The following is a 20,452-nucleotide window of genomic DNA, read 5'->3' as shown; positions in this document are numbered from 1 at the left end:
CTGCTCTTTCAGCTTGAGCAATATCTTCAGCAAGTTCTTCCTTATCTACAAAATCTTCAACTGCATTCAAAATTCAAAATATAAATAAATAAATAAATAAATATTGCATAATACATAGTAATTATAATATAATTAAATAAGCATACCTCCTCGACTATACAGCCAATCACGAGTTAAAATGATAGTTTCAGCATTATCAGGCGTAAGAGAACTACGTGACATATTTATCACTTTTCCTCCAATACTAAATACTGATTCCGATGCAACAGTTGATATTGGAATTGATAAGATATCTCTTGCCATTCAAGAAAGAATTGGATACCTATATTCATGAATCCTCCAAAAGTCCAAAATATCCAATTCTTTATCACAATCTACCATCCTCTCTCTAAAAAACATTTCTAATTCTGACATTGGAGCTTCTTCATCTTCTTTAGCAAAAGCTTTAAAACCCTAAAAACAAGTATATAACAATAGAAATATAAAAATTCTATAGATGTATAATAAAAGTAAAATAAAATTTGTACTTAAAAAAAAATCTTACTTTTAGTGTCATATCAACTGATGTTGCAATAGGTGTCATATGACCACGATCATGACTAATAGTTGCTTCAAAGGAAGGCATTTTCTTAGAAGTTGAAGGGGAGTGGTGCTTCACATACTCATCAAAAAGTGAATGCATCTCACGCTGGATGTCGTTTACTCGATCTTTCCAAGACATTGGTTGCACTTCTTTTAAACAAAAAGATACAAATTGTATCTTAAAGTGAGGATCCAAAATAACAGTCATTGCCAAAATTTTACTATAATCTGACCAGTATTTGTCAAATTTCCCTTGCATTTGAGTAGCCACATTCCTTAAAAAGACATCATCACCCAATGCCGCATTAAGTAAAGTTACTTGTACCTTCCATACTCCTTGAAAGTATAAATTTGCAGTTTGATAAGATGTCCCAGAAAAAAGATTTGTCAAGTCATAAAAAACCTTCAAGAAACTAGCAATTTTCTCAATTTCCTTCCATTCATCATCGTTTGGGCATAACTTGAAATTCTCCTCACTAAACCTGAATTGGCAAATAGCATCTCTATAGTATAAAGCACTTTCAAGCACCATATAAGTAGAATTCCACCTAGTAGGACAATCTTGGCGAAATCCTCTCACACGTGGCACTCTCACCTTTTCACAACATTCATGAAATCTAAACTTTCGATGTTGTGAATGCTTCACATATTTGATATAATCTCGTATTTTGTCCACAGCGAAATAATTTTAGGCCATCTTGGACAATGAGATTCAATATGTGAGTGCAACAGCGAACATGAAAAAATTTTCCTTCCCTTACCAAAGCATTTTTCAAGTTCAGATTAGACTTCAAATACTCTACAAAACAATCATTGGATGTAGCATTGTCCAATGTTATGGAAAATAGCTTCTTGTCTATACCCCAATTCACCAATAAGTCCATGACTTTGTTACTAAGTGCTAGACCAGTGTGTGGAGGAGGCATGCTTGAAAAACTCAATACTTTCTTCTGAAGCTTCCAATTTTTATCCACAAAATGTGCAGTTAAACATAAATAGCCATCAGTATTTAACGAAGTCCATAAGTCCGAAGTAAGAGAAATTCTACTATAATTATTCAATAAAAGCTCACGAATGTGCTCTTTTTCCTTGAAAAAAACCCTCATAACATCAGCTTTTGCAGTATTTCGTGTCACAAATTTTGTCTCTGGATTTAATTCTAAAGCCCATTCATGAATTCCTTCATACTCAACAAAAGAAAATGGCAAATTGTGTCTCACAATTGCCATTGCCAACTTCCTACTTTGTACAACTTGATCAAGTTTTCGTGTATGCAGAGACAACTTTCCATCACCTTAACTCATTAGCATTTGTTTCAGATCATTATTTTTCTTTCCCATGCATTTTTTTGTATGACAATGTAAGTTTGATGTCCCAGAGTTCTTACTATGGTAGAAATATTTCTTAGGACAATACTTACATTGGGCATATTGTTTATCTCCACTTTCAATCAACTCAAAATCTGTCCAAATACTAGATGTTTTTTTCCTAGCTCTTTTTACCCGTGGAGTTGTTTCTTTTGTAGGTTCTGTGTTTGATGAATCTGGAAACTGAACTTCTTCTTCACTCATTTCATCATTTTGATCAATTGAATTCGCTATTGACTGAGACATTTTTTTCCCAAATCCTTGTAATGCACTGCAAAAAATTATGAAATGGGATTAAATGTTTTAGTTGACACTAAAACTTTTCAGTTAAGAAATAATGCTAAACTTTTAATGAAATTAACCATGCACATGGTACAAAAATTTTTGGACAAAATTACCTTTAGATGTCAATTAATCAAAGTTGGTAAGCTTGCCCTTTCATAAATATATAAATTAAGTTTCTAACAAACTCAAATCTTCGTAGATATATGTCAACTATCCAACAATCAATTTTTTTTTTTTTTTAAAAAGAAAAGATTAGGCTTTAATAAATCTTTAAAAAAATGTGCCAATTAAATTCCCAAGAATTTATCTTACGTTTGAGACTATGAGTTTTGGGTCTTAGATTTGAATTTGTGTAAACTTAGACAATATATAATGCAAAATTGTATTAAATTTCTTACAAATCAACACAAATTCAAATTCAAGCCTAGAAATATATGCTCCCAAAAACTATTGATATCTAAAATTATATTCACTTATTCAACCCTTGGGGTTTATTATTAACGCATTTTAACTTGGATTTTATTTTAAGAAAGAAAAGAAAATATAATTTTTAACTCATTAACTTGATCTCAAAAACTCTTATAAGGCACTTGTTGTTTATTTCACCCTTACCTACTAAAATTCAAATAAGTATATTTTTCATTCTAAAGGTCACTAATTGATAATTGCCTATATGACATATAAATGCAATTCATACATATTTGTGCATTTATTAGTGAGTGCATCAAAGAATTTTTAAATTTTTTTTTATTGGATCATATCAAGAAAGATAGTAATCTTTAGTAATTAGTACCATAACTTTTAATAAAAAATGATAAGTACCTGCAAGCCGCAAAGGGGACTGACTGGGCGAGGCCTGCAAGTGCAAACTGCAAAGGAACTAAGGAAGACTGGGTGAGGGGCAAGGCCGAGGCCGAGTGGCTGGTGAGAGACGAAGATGACCGGGCGTCGGTGAGGCCGCGAGCGCGAGGGAATGGTGGCTCTAGACCTGGTCTACACTGCTCGTGAGTTGTGGCCGTGGCTCAGCTATGGGTGGCAGTCAGCGACGGCAATGAGAATCACCGTCGACTTGACGTCGCAGGATCACCGATCACTGGGATGTGGCTGCGTCCTGCGTAGCTGGAAATGGAAAGGATGAAAATGAAACCCTAATCAGGTGAGGATTTGAGACTTGAGAGAGAGGGGCGAGGCCACGAGGGGGGCCGGGGCTGCTTGTGAGTTGTGGCCGTGTGGTGTGGGCCGTGTGGCAGCTGTGGCTGGCGTGTGGGCTTCTACAGTTCTGCCACTTCTCCAGTTCTCCGTGCATGTCTGGTGAGCGTGGTCAGGTCATGGGCACTGCTTTTATGGGCTACTGGGCTTGAGGCCTTAAGGTTTTATGGGTTAATAATTAGTTATGAAATTTTAAACGGTTTGGCGGATATCCGCCGGATAAAACCAACCCGACCCGCTAAGGAGGCGGATATGAAAATTAAAAACCATATTCGACTCATTTAGCAAGCGGTTGATGATAAGTCGGTTAAAAAGGATCGGATGCGGGTCGGATTAACGGATTTTTATCCATTTTTCCAGGTCTAGCTAGAGGGGGTGATGTTGTTGTCTAGGTAGCACCATAGCAGGGTCCTGAGTGCAGAGGCAGTGAGGGTGATTGAGTGAGGCTATTCGCCTGTGACTGGTGAGGTCATGCCAAGTGCCGTCGTGCGTAAGTCCGTGACTCGTGGGGGTTCTGAGTGCAGTCATGTAGAGGCAGTGAGGGTGACTAGATGAGGCTAAGAGTCTAAGACTGAGAGGGAGCAAGAATCGAGAGATGAGAGATCATATTAGCAGGCAATAGCTAGCAGCAGCAAGAGAATCGGAGATGGCAGAAGGGTACTAGGTAGGGTTAGAGTGCTAGGGTAACAGGGTTTGATTGCATAATATATATATATATATATATATATATATATAATAAGTTAAATCAGGTGACCCGACCCAAACCTGCTTAATCCGTTTTATAAATAGGTCGAGTCCAGTTTGACCCATTTATAAATGGGTCAGCTTATATTAAACCCAAACCAGATTTAAACGAGCGGGTCATGGGTCACCCATTGAATTTTGACCCATTTTGCCATCCCTAATTGATAGGCGGCCCTTAAACAATTATGAGTTATGTAATGGCAACACCTAATGAATTTGTCACAACCTGAAATATTTTTAGAGTCAAGTTGTAACGCCCGGGACCCGCCACATGGGGCCCGGAGTGTTATGAGGCCAACACGCGTCTTTGATACCATTCACACAGTGAAAATAATAAAATAACCTCAACAAAATATACCAAAGTTCTATATTTACACATGCAGTTCCATAATAATTACAACCACATTCTTTATATTACAAAAACCTAATTAAAATATATAAAACATAAAAACTAAAACATAATTGTTCTGGTACCACTCACAAACTACCCTGCTGGGAGCTATCTAAGATCGATCACCTGGATAACCTGAAAAGATTTAATCAACGACGGGGTGAGACACCTCTCGGTGAGGAAGAAATAATTTATAATAGTGTGTGGCTAAAGTGTTTAATATATAATTAAAATATCCATGCAAACACGTTCACAATCCACTAGTAGCCAAAATATCACGTCCATAATCATATCATGGTCAACATCTTTGTCATCCAATCAGATACCCACATACATAAATATTTTACTAATAATTCCCAAGAATAGGGAAGTCTAACTGCCCATAAAGTAGATTCTCTCTGCTCTAGTGCTAACATCAAGGCACTCACCTTTCCCGGTAAGCCCTCAGGTTATGTATTCAGGTAAAGTCACAGAGAATAGGGAAGGTCACCCGCTCATACAAGTGGCTTCCCTCTACTCTGGTATCCACAAATAATTACCAGAGTACTCGCCTTTCTCAGCAAGCTCTCGAGTGGAGTAATCTACTTTACCATAAATACTTAATTAATAGAAATCACATGTAGCCAACAAAATTTGTTTATAGAACTCCACAAATATATGTATTCGTCCACACAGGACTCTAAAACACACATCATACACGTCCACACAGGACTGTCAATTACATATACATGTCCACATAGGACTAACCAATCACACAACATATATGTCCACATAGGACTAACCAATCACACATCATTATGTCCACAAAGGACAAACCATTCACACAGCATACATGTCCACACAGGACTAATCAAACCACATAGGTTACAAACAAACACTCCGTTCATGGTAAATAGGTAAACAACCTCCTCATACCACTGCCAATGTTTACCTCCTAGTATAAACGCACATATAACGACCTCTTCATACCACTGCCAACGCTATATGACGATTATACCAGGTATGACATAACGACCTCCTCATACCACTACCAATGTTATATCACAATTTACATTAACCACAACACAAGTCAACAACAACCAATCATTCAACACATCCACAATATACACAACATCTGTATCCACAATCAACCAGTATATTCAACCAGGCAGAAATCACAGTCAAATAATATTCGCAATCTCAATGATTCATCATTCCACATTACTCACAATCATTTAATTATCAAAAATGGTTTCAACCACACGTTTTTTACCAATATAATATATCTATCTAAAAACAACATTTTCAATACCAGCATGGTTCAAAAAAATTATTCTTGAATATGTAGAAATTATACCCAAAATTAGTCATTTAAAATTATTAAAAAGCTATTATAAATATTTCCCCTTACCTACTCCTCAGGATTCGACCTAAAATCAACAAAACGAGACTATGTATTCCAAAAATTCCAAATTCCTTATAATACTTAATAGGCTCCAAATACCTCAAAATAATAATAATATCTTAAATTATTTCACTTACCCTGTTTTTGGGATGTTTCCTAAACTCCTCAAATCGAAAATCCGCTCCGCCTATATTGCAGAGAATCTTCCCAGGAGTCTCGTGGTAGCTTCCGATCGTCGAACCAATGCTAAATTCAGCCCGAAATCGAAGAGAGAAGGTAGTAGGGCCAAAATTATAGTGAGAGAGAGAGGATACATGCAAAAGATTTCGCGCTGAAATGAAAGAATTCGCTATTTATAGGCAGGGATTCGTCAACGAGTCTGTGTAACGACATGCTTAGCTTACCACATAATCTATCACATTTACCACCCTGATACCATTAATTAGTCATATGATAAAATCAACCCAAACCCGTGGGTAACGGGGATACACTTGTCATTCATCGTGGAAACCTAAGTAGCAGTAAAAATAAATTATATTCTCCAAACCATAAAGCACATAATACTAGAGTTATCTACGATCCACCTTAATACTGTATATGTCCATCCTTTAACATCAAAAGATACATCAAGGATCTTTCAACAAAAATCTACTGATCCTAGCTCAAAAACTTACCCTCCTAGTGGGGTAGTACAAACTGTCTCAACGGCGGCCTCGAACTGCCTGTCCCTCTGGGTTCTCTGAAAAAGTTTAAGTTAGGGTGAGACAATTCTCAGTAAGGGAAATAAACTAAATACAGTTGTATGGTAACATGAATATTTAGTGCTATAATAGATATGAAGTACATGTCACATACTTGAAAACACTATTAATAGCATAACTGAGTAAACATATAATTTCATAATTCTACTAAATCATACTGTTCATAAATCATCTGATATAACTAGTAATTCTGAAATTTACCCCAAGATGAATAGCTAACTGATGTCATCTATTACCCCCCATGACGGGTTGTGTAGCCCGAAGGCGAGACCCGACAATGGCTAGCTGACCACTAGGGGTGTACAAAAATTACCAAAAAATCGAAAACCGAACCAAAACCATTAACGGTTCGAATTTTTGATTTTCAGTTTTGGTTGCAATTTTCAAAAATAAAAATGTTCGGTTTTGATTTCGGTTTTATGTTGAAATCAAACCAAAAAAATTGAAAAACTAATTTATATATATATATATATATATATATATATATTTATATGGCTAGTAAAAATATAGCATGCAATATAGCCATAAAGCCCCTATAGAAAATAAAAATCTTCAATAAATTTTTAAGAACTTTATGAAAAATAAAGGTTATTTTTGTTAAAAGTGCCCAACAGATATTATATTGTTAAAATTATGAATCCCTATAAAAAATTAAAATGCTCAATAAATTTTCAACAACTTTATGAAAAATAAAGATTATTTTTTTTGTAAAAAAAATCGGTTTAAAATCGAAAAACTACAATCGACCTGCCACAATTTCGGTTTTCAATTAAAGCATAATTTCGGTTCGATTTCGGCTTCGGTTCGGAAATCCCAAAATCAAAAATTTTGGTTCGATTTTCTGTTCTGGCCAAAACCGAACCGTGTACAGTCCTACCGACCACTGTCGAGTCAAAAATGCCTGTAAGTACAATGGACCCGCCACACCCTGGTCCAGACTGCCAGGCAGACGTCTACAACTTTACACTGAAAGTCACATCGACTATCCATCTCCCACCCCCTCTACTAGCAGGGGCAATTGGCACAAGTGTAAACTGAATTGAACTAAACTGTATAACTACGGTACCGTACTCTTAAAACTGATCTGAACTATCATTCGGGTTCTGATAACATATAATACATGATAATATACTGTTGAAACATAAATAAATTGATAGCATTTTTCTAAATACTGTAACAACGTAAATAAATGCGACCTTGTGCCGATTACATTCATAACTACGGCTTTGTGCCAAAAACATACATAATCCACGGCCTTGTGCTAGCTATCAATCACGGCCTTGCGCCAAACACATCATTCATATTGATCTGAATAAATGTATTATTTATCATGTATTCTGAAATCATAATGTACTGTATTACACTGTTATTTCTAAAATAACTGCAAATATGTTTTTCCTGTAAACTTGATTTAACATAATACAGTTTGAGTAAAATAATATTCATGTCACACAATGCTGAATAAAACCATAAACTCCATTCTGAAATCATATTTCCTGTATAACAGCAGTATTTTCCCAAATATACATTTTTACTAATATGCTCATACATAATACAAGCTTCCTAAAAATTAATTTGCTAATAAGTAATAATAATTTTTATGGAAAATAATTGCTTTAGTTTACTCCCTTACCTGACTTCTGAAAAGCCCCTACAATATCTAGTCTTACACTCGTAGGATTCCCCATTCAACACCCTGAAAACAACATCTCCTTGCACAAAACTTCAGTATTTCTCTGTGTACTACATTTCTTATAACTATGGAAAAGCCAAATATTGAATAAAAAGTCTTACCTTGAATTTGCGATGAAATCCAAGGTAGCCCCACCAACGATCCACTCCAGCATACTTGAAGAGAACTTCCCCAGTAGCGTCGTGGTGGCCTCAGATCGTTGAACCGGTGAGAATCCAGTCTGAAATCTTAGAGAGAAGGAGGAAGGGACGAACGCGAGAGAGAGAGAGAGGAGGAGGAGGAGGTTCCGCATGAAACTCCTGCGCGGAAAACCAAGTTTGAGCTATTTATACACATGTACTTGTTGACGTGCCACGTCACTTCATCAAGGAGGCCAAGAAGGAAGTTCATCAACGAATGGCTATTCCTCGTCGACAAAATTCAAAGTTGAAAAATAGCCTCTCGGTATCTTCTCGTCAACGAGACGTGCCCCCCGTCGGTGACCCCACGAAGCAACTTCGTCAACGAACGGCTGCGTTCATCGACGAGACCCCTGTTGAATTTCAATTAAAATTTCTTCGGGTCTCTATAGTCTGAGTACACCATTCGACAATGAAACCGAAAACTCGTCGAAGAATTTAGGTAATATGAAAACCCCTCTTGGTAATTCCTCATCGACGAGACATGTGCCCTCGTCGTCGAGCCAAGACAAAACACTCATGGACAAGACCAGTTGGTTCGTCGATGATTCTTTGCTTACATTTTTAAAAATATTTCTCTTTCTTCCCTTTTCCTTTCTTTTATTATTTTTATTAATTAAATTTTTTGGGTCATTACATTCTCCCCTTCTTAAAAGAATTTCATCCTCCAAATTCGTTAATCACTATTTTCACAATCAAAAAGTTAACAACACACATTCACAAATTTCAGCCAATCTAAACATGTACAACACCAAATCATGCATAGCTAAACAAAATTAACATACATCCTAACATAAACATATACTTGGGCCCTTAGTGTTGCCCTCCTCAGGCGTACCCAACATATAGACACGCGCTGGGGCACAACCGCCGCGAGGCACCGGGTTGTTCCTTTGGTTCTGATTTGGAGCTGGTGCATTATTCGGGGGTTCTCAACATTCCTGGGCTATGTGACCATGTTTTCCGCATCTGTAGCATACGACACCCCTACTCTAGCATTCTCCCCAGTGCCGCTAATTACATCTAGGGCAGTGGGGGCATGACGAATCGCTTTGTTGTCCCCGATCACTTCTTTCTAACCCCTGGCCTGCTGCATCTCTATCTCCCCTCCATGACCCTTGTCTAACATTTGTTTGGGATCGTGGAGACACAGGCCTTTTCCTTCATTCTAATGCCTTTGTACCCCTCTGTAGACTCAACTCTGCCACAGTAGCTTTCTCCACCAACTCTGTGAAATCTTGGATCTTCAGACACACTATATGCTCATGTATCCTCTAATTCGGACCCCTTTCAGACCACCTTGCCTTCTGATATTCATCTGGAACCACAGAAGGTGCAAAACGAGATAGCTCCAGAAATTTAGCAGCATACTGCTGAACAGTGAGGCATCCTTGAGTCAAGTTGAAAAATTCCTCCGCCTTTGCATTTCTAGTGGTGGCAGGAAAATATCGGTCATAGAAGACCTACTTGAAGCAACCCCAGGTCATTGCTATAGGTACCGCTCGCTGTTCCTCCAACAACTTCATTACATGCCACCACCGTTCAGCCTTAATCGAGTTAGTGCCACCCTCAAAAGACGAGGGTTTCAGATGAGTAAATTGATCAATGGTGCAACCCTAGTGCACTGGTGGATAGTTTGTTCCCCCAAAATCCCGTCTCATTTCTTCCCAAACCTGACGAGCTATTCCTCATAACAGTCAAGAGGTGTCGATCTCGTCTCCCCTGGAAGCTCTCATTTTGCTTCCTCCTTCTTCATCCATGCCTTTACCTTTAGGATCCATCCCTAAATATAAATATACAACAGAGGCAATTTAGAATCTCCATATCTTATTATATCTAACATAATCATATAACAAGCAATTATTTCAATATCCATATCTGCCATTAGTACCTAACATCCAATTATCTGCAATCATATTAGCCTTCAAATTCAAATTCCAAATTTCAGTTCCTCCGCTCCAAAACATCACCGTCGATGGATTTATCGTGGTTTTCTGAAACCGTCGACTCATTCAAAAAATCACAGAAGTTCGTCAAGAGATCTCAGCCTCCAGGCTAAGAAACAAACTAAAACTTCTGTCAACACCCTAATCTACCCATTCCTACCCTCATTCAACTCAAACCTATACTCTGGTATTAATCCTCATAAAGTCCGCAAGACTGTTATGCTCTGATACCAACTCTAACGCCCCGGGCCCGCCACATGGGGTCCAGAGTGTTATGAGACCAACACGCATCTCTGATACCATTCACGCAATAATAAAATAACCTCAACAAAATATATTAGACTTCTATATTTACACATGCAATTCAATAATAATTACAACCACATTCTTCATATTACAAAAACCTGATTAAAATATATAAAACATAAAAACTAAAACATAACTGTTTGGAGTTATCTAAGCTCAATCACCTCGATAACCTGAAAAAATTTAATCAACGACAGGGTGAGACACCTCTCGGTAAGGAAGAAATAATTTATAATAGTGTGTGGCTGAAGTGTTTAATATATAATTAAAATATCCATGCAAACACGTTCACAATCCACCAGTAGCCAAAATATCACGTCCATAATCATACCATGGTCAGCATCTTTGTCATCCAATCAGATACCCACATACATAAATATTTTACTGATAATTCCCAAGAATAGGAAAGTTTACCCTCTCATACAAGTAGATTCCCTCTGCTCTAGTGCTAACACCAGGGCACTCACCTTTCTCAGTAAGCCCTCAGGTTATGTATCCAGGTAAAGTCACCGAAAATAGGGAAGGTCACACGCCCATACAAGTGGTTTCCCTCTACTCTAGTATCCATAAATAATTACCAGAGTACTCGCCTTTCTCAGCAAGCTCTCGGTTGGAGTAATCTACTTTACCATAAATACTTAGTTAATTGAAATCACATGTAGCCAACAACATTTGTTTACAGAACTCCACACATATATGTATTCGTCAACACAAGACTCTAACACACACATCATACACGTCCACACAGGACTGTCAATTACATATACATGTCTACACAGAACTGGTCCACACAAGACTAACCAATCACACAACATATATGTCCACATAGGACTAACCAATCGCACGGCATATATGTCCACACAAGACAAACCATTCACACAGCATAAATGCCCACACAGGATTGGTCCACCTAGGACTAATCAAACCACACAAGTTACAAACAAACACTTTATTCATGGTAAATAGGTAAACAACCTCCTCATACCACTGTCAATGTTTACCTTCCAGTATAAACGCTCATATAACGACCTCCTCATACCACTGCCAATGTTATATGATGGTTATATCAGGTACGATATAACGACCTCCTCATACCACTGCCAACACTATATCACAATTTACATGAACCACAACACAGGTCAACAACAACCAATCATTCAACACATCAATAGTCTGTATCCACAATCAACCAGTATATTCAACCAGGCAGAAATCATAGTCAAACAATATTCGCAATCTCAATGATTCATCATTCCACATTACTCACAATCATTTAATTATCAAAAATGGTTTCAACCACACGATTTTTCCCAATATAATATATCTATCTAAAAACAACATTTTCAATACCAACATGGTTCAGAAAAATTATGCCTGAATATGTAAAAATTATACCTAAAATTAGTAGTTTAAAATTATTAAAAAACTGTTATAAAATATTTCCCCTTCCCTACTCCTCGAGATTCAGCCTAAAATCAACAAACGAGACTCTGTATTCCAAAAATTCCAAATTCCTAAAATCTTAGTAAAACACCCTTAAAATACTTCTTAGGCTCCAAATACCTCAAAATAATAATAATACCTTAAATTATTTCACTTACCCTGTTTTTGGGATGTTTCCCAAACTCCTAAAATTGAAAATCCACTCCTATATTGCAGAGAATCTTCCCAGGAGTCTCATGGTAGCTTTCGATCGTCGAACCGAGCTAAATCCAGCTCAGAATCGAAGAGAGAAGGTAGTAGGGCTAAAATTCTAGTGAGGGAGAGGATACATGCAAAAGATTTCGTGCTGAAATGAAGGAATTTGCTATTTATAGGCAGGGATTCGTCGACGAGACACGTGGACTCGTCTACAAGTCTGAGTACACCGTTCGGCGACGAAACCGAAAACTCGTTGACGAATTTCAGTAATATGAAAACCCCTCTCAGTAATTCCTCGTCGACGAGACATATGCCCTCGCCAACGAGCCAAGACAGAACGTACGACGACGAGATCAGTTGGTTCATTGACAATTCTTTGCTGACAATCTTTAAAATATTTCTCTTTCTTCCTTTTTCTCTTATTTTATTATTTTTATTAATTAAATTTTTCAGGTCGTCCTCTATTTCATGCACCTAAATATATTTTTGTTGGCATAATATTTTCAACTGTTACAATGGGGTCCACCTTAGAAAGTGGTTATTGTTTTTTTTTTTTTTTTTTTTTTGGAAAATATAGAAATTATGGATTTCTCTTACATATGAGTTTTACTTTGACTTTTGTGCATATGTTGATATCTAATCACTACAACTTAGTTGTATTTGAGAGCATAAATTTTAAACCTTAACTTTGAATTTAGTTAGAATTAGACAAATTTCAATACAATTTTACATTACATCAATTAGTCTTATTTCATGTCTTAAATAAATTTTTGTGGTCATAATATTTTCAACTATTACAGTGGGCTCAGCCTTAGAAAGTGCTTATTATTTTTTTAAAAGAAATAGAAATTGTAGATTTCTCTTGCATGTGAGTTTTATTTTGGATTTTGTGCATATGTTAATGTTTAGTCACTATGCTTTAGCTATGTTGTGAGCATATAATTTAGATTTTAGATTTGAATTTGGTGGGATTTAGACAAATTTCAATACAATTTTATATTACATCTAATTCAATATAATACAACTTTAAATCCAAAACTTATCCAAATATAGAGTTTGTTTTTTTTTTTTTCCCCTCTACAAAGTTGTATTTAGGAGTACACATTTTTTTTTTGACATAGTAGAGGTTGGCATGTCCGACCTTATTGAGTAGTCAACAAAACCTCAAACCAAGTGAAGAGTAAAATTAAGATCATATAAAAAGACTAAGGTTGTATCTTGTTAATAGAATATTTACTCTTTGTAATAAGATTTAATATAGTGAAAAATTTTAAATAGATGGAACAGTCATTTCTTGTATATTCCTTATTATTTCATCTATATAATTGGAAAGGAACATACATTCATATAGTGAAATTTGAGAATAGTTATTTCTTATTTATTTCTTATTATAGATTTATAAAAAATCTCACATTGTTATTTGTTTTATATTAATAATAGTAACTTAACTTTTAAGTGTGGTCCAGAACTTGATAGGCTATTAAGTAATGAGAAGAAACACTAATTGCGCACAACTGATATGCTTCTATAACATGTGCACAAACCATGACAACAACTAAATTGTTGTGTTTTGTAGCTTATATACTTGATGGATTCCACAAATAACGAAGAAAACATAGTTGAAAATCACTTGTGCTAGCCAATTAGTTGACCGTTTCAAACAGAATGTAAATTGTCTGAATTCCAGAGCATATCGTTGACTGATTCAGCCAAACAATCGACTGTTTTCTACTGCTCCTCAGCACAAGTGATTTTCAACTATGTTTTCTTCATTGTTTATGCAATCCATCAAATATATGAGCCACAAAAACACAACAATGTCCACCTTGGAGAGTATACGCCCCATAGAAGAACCTGAAAACATAGCTCATTGCTCCACCTTGACTATGGAACATTAAGTTGGGTCTGTCTCCCTTCTACCACTTGGAGACATGCGGTAAGTCCAAGCAATGCTTGAACTTTTCAACAATAACCGGTTTTGTCAAAATGTCTACTGTGTTTTTAGATATGTGAACCTTCTCCAATACAAGTTCACCTGAAGTAATCAATTCCCGAACCCTATGGAACATTACATCTATATTCTTGGTTCTAACATGGTACACTTGATTCTTCACTAAGTAGATAACATTCTGACTATCACAATGTAGCACAACCCCACTTTATTGTATACCCAGCTCTTTGACCAAACCAGTAAGTCATAAGGCTTACTTTGCAGCTTAGACAACTGTCATGTATTCATATTCAGTTGTAGACAATGCCACCAAGGATTGTACCATGGACGTCCAGCATATAGGTCGTCCGACAAAGGTAAAGACATAACCCGTTGTAGACTTCTATCATCCATATCTCCTATATAATCAGCATCCCCAAACATTTTAATACTAACACTTCCAATGCCAACGATTTTACAAGAGACATCATTGCCCATAAGAACTGAACCTGAATTTACTATCCTGTAAGTGCTGAACCACTCATTATTTGGAGTCATATGGTAAAAACATGTCGAGTCTAGGATCCATGAACCCGTGAAGCGATCCAAAAATGATGAAACTGAAAGTACATCACCATCACTGCAAACTAAATTTTCTTATTGAACTACATTTGCTAATTTTGAAGTCCCTTCATGCTTTTTAGCATTTCTTTTCTTCCAATCTGGACAATCCAGTTTAATGTGCCCCTTTTTACCGCACTTATAACATGGGATATCCTTTTTTTCTTGGATTGAGTTCAAGATTTTTGACTCGGTCCATTTCTGAATTTTCCTCTCCCACGATCATGGTTACGTTTCACCACAAGTCCTTCTTTATGTGAATTTTCATCGCAGACTTTCATCCTTTGATGAAACCCCAACAAAGCACTTGTCACCTCTTCCAAGTTTAGGGTCTCTTTCCTCCATGTAAAAGTGGTAACCAGGTTTTCATATGTGTGAGTTGCTGGCAAGGAATTCAGTAGCATCAATGTCTTATCATCCTCTTCAAATTTCACATCAACCCGCATTAAATCACTTATGATTTGATTAAATATGTTGATGTTTTGGTTTAAGTTTGAACCATCCACCATCTTAAGCCAATAAAAACGCTACTTAAGAAATAATTTGTTAGTAAGGGATTTGGACATGTACTGGCTTTCAAGCTTTTGCCAAACAGTCACAGGAGAATCTTCCTTCATGACATGATAGAACACTTCATCGGCCAAACATAATCATATTATAACAACAACCTTTGCCTCTAATTCTTTCCAATTAGCCTCATTCATACCTTCCGGTTGAACACCATACAAGGTCTTCACCATCCCTTGTTGCACAAGCAAATCTTTCACTTTCCTCTGGAACGGGCCAAAGTTTCCGATTTCATTGAATTTGACAACATCAAATTTTGCAAATGAAGTATCCAATGCCATAACAAAAACGCTTTGATACCAATTGTTGTGAATGAACTTGGAATTGTACAGCAGAATTTAAACGCAACAATAATGAAGAACAAATATGGAACACACACGTAGTATATATGAAAGCAAGACATAAATATTGTGTATTTACAAGATAGTCCAATTATACTTGATAATTTCTCATCTATCCTATATTTAGGCATTGAATCACTCTCCAACTAATTTAGTATTACAAGTTACAATTTGGGGACTTGGCCAAATGAACCTTGTCAATCTAGGTTATCTAATGTGAATCTAAATCAACAATCAATGTTGTTTTTTTTTATTGAACAAGAGCAACGATGCACTAAGATAGTTACATGTAGGGGCATTTCCCCACAAGGAGGGACAGTTACATGTAGGGGCATTTCCCCACAAAGAGGGTTATTCTTCATTACAAGCTTTTACCACAAATTTATGCACTTAAAAATTAAGTTGCAGCATTTGCAAATCAAGTTTTAGAGTTGCAAGACATAAATATACTCACTAGGAGTTTTTTGACCCTTTGAGAATAAAACAATAAATGATTTTTTTTTTTTCATTTGCAAAGAAACTGCCAAGCCCAATAAAGCAAGCATGCATGACCATCTACCATTAGAAGAGAGAGGAATCAAATTTGCAAATTGAACCAAGTCTTCAAACTAGACACAAGTATAGGAAGGAATAAGTTATGGATGAGAAGAAAAGTGAGAATGGGAGGGCCAATAAAAAGGGTAAAACCAATTATTGTTGTCAACTCCCATTTACTTCAACATTTAATAGAAATTCCAATTAAGCAACCTTAATGATAGCTACAATGTGACAAAAGACCCAAGGGTTTATATGGTAAATTTTAGAATCATCATGATGTCTCGTGCAACCCTTGATACTATTATGAGCCAAGTTTTCATCATTGCTCTAGAAAGAACAATGTTGACCCTATTTTAGGCTTGCCATCCAACTCAATCAACCATTTTCATTATTTGGTCGAGCTTAGAACAAACATTTTTATCAACAACAAAAAGGTTACGAAGATTGTTATTGATGTTGTGACAGTTAAGCAATAGAATATAAATCACTTAAAAACTATATACTGTGGTTTGACATGGAGTCTCTATGGACCCCTAACCAAGTCAAGAAATTAGGCAATGGCCTTTATAGCTAGGATCGAAGATGGAATGTTTAGTTTCTTTCTTTCTCTAATTTTCCACCAGACAAAGCTGACCTACTAGTCTTGGTTAGAAAATGTTTAGGCACCATAAAGGTAGAAGACTTAGAAGAAAATGAGACAAAAAGATAGTAAGAAGTGGAAGGATGGGTTGGAAGATCGTACTTCAAGTTAACATCATTCGAAGAAAAGGGAAAAAATAACTTAAAAGGGCTACCTTTTGGAAGAAGATAAGAGATAATATATTAGCTTAAGAGGGGTATAGAACAAAAGTACAATAAAAATAGCAAAATAATCAATCACAAAATATAGAAAATTTTTTAAAACCCTGAGTCCTACTATGGCTATCTTCTATAGTCCTTTGAAAATAGCATTGGGCTTAATAAAAGAGCCTTCAAAAGTTGGAGTTCCTAGATCTCTATTTGAAATGTTGGCAATATATAAATATCTTATTAAACATAGCAACATGGTTATTGTGCCTTAATGGGATAACATGTTTACTTTTTGTCCCCAATTGGAGTGAACCTTGGAGACTTTTAAAACAACTACAACCCTCTTGAGGATTGAACAAGTAATGGCACAACCAAAGACCAAATAATTTCTATTCTCTACAATGTGATGATAAAAAAACATGGAAAAGAATGATTACCCCAATTAGATGTCTAATATATCAAGGTCCTTAGCTTGTTTCAACAAGTCATGATCTAAATGCATGCCTTAGGATACAATTCTTAAACCATAGTACATAATTCCATGCATGTGGCATTTGGCTTCTTCTGCTTACAAAATACCATATTGAATCATAAGTGAAGGTGCTAATGGTAGAAGCAAACAACTATTATCTGTCATTATTTTGAGGCTCGATAAGGAAATTCAACTTAGCTCGGTTTCTACAAAAAAAAAATCCAATTTTGGCCAAAAGGGAGATAATCTCTATTTATGTTCGGTTCATAGTTATTCATGAAGGACCCATGGGATGCCAATTATCAAAGAATATAAAATGTAGTCTTGTCATTCCCAATTATATTCTTGAAGCTATAAAATGACGTACTTCTAACCTTTAGGATTTTCTTTTAGGTGTTATAGGTCCACTTTGTGGAGGTTTGATAGCCCAAGTGCTCATATTTTTAATCTTAGAAGCATTTAACAAATTAACCCCAAATATATCTTGCCAAAATCAATAACAATACTTCCCTCCCCAATTGGTGAAAGGGTTATCACAAAAGACTAATCTTCCTTTTCTAGTCTATTATTGATTTTATCCGTGGCAAGTTATGCAGGAGCTTTCATATGCTTTCTATTAGTATCAATTCTAGCATCATTATTCTTAATCATCTTGCCCTTATATGGAGGGTTTGAGAAATTAGAAAGATTATCAACGAATCATATCCTTCAGAAATACCAAAATTATGACTTTCTTGTCTTCCAAAGAAATAGAGGGACCATTGTTGACAAATGATATTACAACTTCTTCATCTAAACAACACAAATCTTCAATTTTCAAAGTCTTATCTTTTACTTCCATCCCTTTTCTTCAAAAACATCATTCTCCGACTCCTCCTCTCCTCATTTAAGGCAGCAAAGGAGTTTAAGAGAATAAAAGGATCAATGTCATTGGTTTCTTCTTCATCACTAAAACTTTTTAACTTTGTAATTTCTTCCCTAGTGACCAAAATTAGAGAATTTGGAACATTTTGCAAGCTTCCAAGCAAACTCAACATTAACAACATACTTCTTTTTTGGAGTCCAACAACTCAGAGTCAAAATATGCAAGACAAAATTTCATTTTCTTCATAAATGAGTCCAAATACAATGGCTTACCAACTGATCTCACAACATGGCTCAAGCCGAAAGTAGTCTAATACCAAAAAAAATTCCAAATATTTTCACCCACACTAGTATTTTTTTTTTTTTTTTTCAATTGCAATATCTCTTTCTCAACTGGAAGACCAATGAGAGAGGAAGATGGGGGTGTTACCAATGAATCGAGGCTCGTCTCCATTATCCAATCCTTTTCTTCGATTTTAATAAGTTAAAAGATAAATAAAGCATTTCCAAGAGAAAATATATCCATCATACCTTCCAAATTTTCTCTATAATGTTATTGACATACGAATATTGAGGGGTCTTTCCTAGGAATTGGTCAATTATTGCATCTTTCCATTTTTCCGCTCCAAATTCAATGATTTGCTCGGAGGATTAATTAGGATTCTTCCTTCCTCCCAAATTAGATTAAAGTATTTTAATTGTAAAGTCATCAACATTCAAGTTATAAAATAGCATGAAATACTGTTACATCTTAAAGACTCACCTTGAACCACTAGTTTCTTCGCTTTACTAGAAAATATCAGTGAGATTCTTCCTTCCTCCCAAATTAGATCAAAGTATTTTAATTGTAAAGTCATCAACATTCAAGTTATAATATAGCATGAAATACTGTTACATCTTAAGGACTCACCTTGAACCACCAGTTTCTTCACTTTACCAGAAAATATCAATGAGATTCTTCCTTCCTCCCAAACTAGATCAAAGTATTTTAATTGTAAAGTCATCAACATTCAAGTTATAAAATAGCATGAAATACTATTACATCTTAAAGACTCACCTTGAACCACTAGTTTCTTCGCTTTACTAGAAAATATCAGTGAGATTCTTTAAATATCTTTTCTGTTCTACGAGCAATGATTTTTTAACTTGTTGAAAAGAGATGTTGGCAAACAAATCCATAACAAAAAAAAATTCAAGTTCCAACATGAAAAAACAATAATTCCAAAAAAATCAAGAAATGTATTAGTTTTAAAATCAAATTTTTTTTAAAAAAAATATAAGGATAAACAATTGAATTTTTAAGAATGCTATTGATGAACTATCAAACTACACAAGATAGCTAATAGATTATGTACATGAGTAAAAAAAGGAATCATGCCTAATTATTCCACTCAACTTAAGCACTCTTTAGTAATATACTCCTCTAACTTTGTCTTTGTCAAGTATTTTCTTTTACGCAAATCTCCAATATTAACAATGTTTTCTAGCTAGGAACGATAAAGTTTAGCCCAACACACATAGAAATGGATAAAATAGTTGGTTTCATTGGAATCATCACCACAACATCAATAGTTATTGTAACATAAAAAATGATATTGAATTTGTTATCAAAATAGTTTTGGTTGGGGAGTTATGTTGTTGGGAACATAAGAAGGATTCGATAAATAATCAATTTACAATAGCAGTCATCTATGTCATTTTAGATAGCTTTGTTATGCAGTAGGGTTTGTCTCACCAAGGCTTGGGTCCTCAACTACCAAAAATAAAATTTATAAACTTAACTACTCCCAGGTTTAGTAGAACAGTGAGTAAGTCAGGTGTCGATCCTTAGGGTCTAAAATGC

General features: G+C 35.6%; 1 protein-coding gene across 1 annotated transcript; it reads right to left on the bottom strand.

The window, feature by feature from the left end:
- LOC131161510 (zinc finger BED domain-containing protein RICESLEEPER 1-like) lies at positions 1 to 3,341 on the bottom strand. The gene is made up of 4 exons (XM_058117324.1): positions 3,057 to 3,341; positions 545 to 2,220; positions 147 to 453; positions 1 to 60 (listed from the first exon to the last, which is right to left on the bottom strand). Exons 2-3 carry the CDS (start codon positions 1,112 to 1,114, stop codon positions 304 to 306), a joined length of 720 nt encoding a protein of 239 aa, XP_057973307.1. The 5' UTR covers positions 1,115 to 2,220; positions 3,057 to 3,341; the 3' UTR covers positions 1 to 60; positions 147 to 303.
- Between the last annotated feature and the right edge of the window lie 17,111 nt (positions 3,342 to 20,452).

This window comes from Malania oleifera, chromosome 8 (assembly GCF_029873635.1).
Source record: "Malania oleifera isolate guangnan ecotype guangnan chromosome 8, ASM2987363v1, whole genome shotgun sequence".
Lineage (NCBI taxonomy): Eukaryota > Viridiplantae > Streptophyta > Magnoliopsida > Santalales > Ximeniaceae > Malania > Malania oleifera.
The sequence above is the reverse complement of the archived record's forward strand: the minus strand, read 5'-3'. Positions and strand labels throughout refer to the sequence as shown.

Coding starts and splice junctions, on each gene's coding strand:
- LOC131161510 (XM_058117324.1), bottom strand. CDS start 1,114: ATGGTGCTTGAAAGTGCTTTATACTATAGAGATGCTATTTGCCAATTC. Junction 454..544: donor CAGTTGATATGACACTAAAA/GTAAGATTTTTT, acceptor ACTTGTTTTTAG/GGTTTTAAAGCTTTTGCTAA.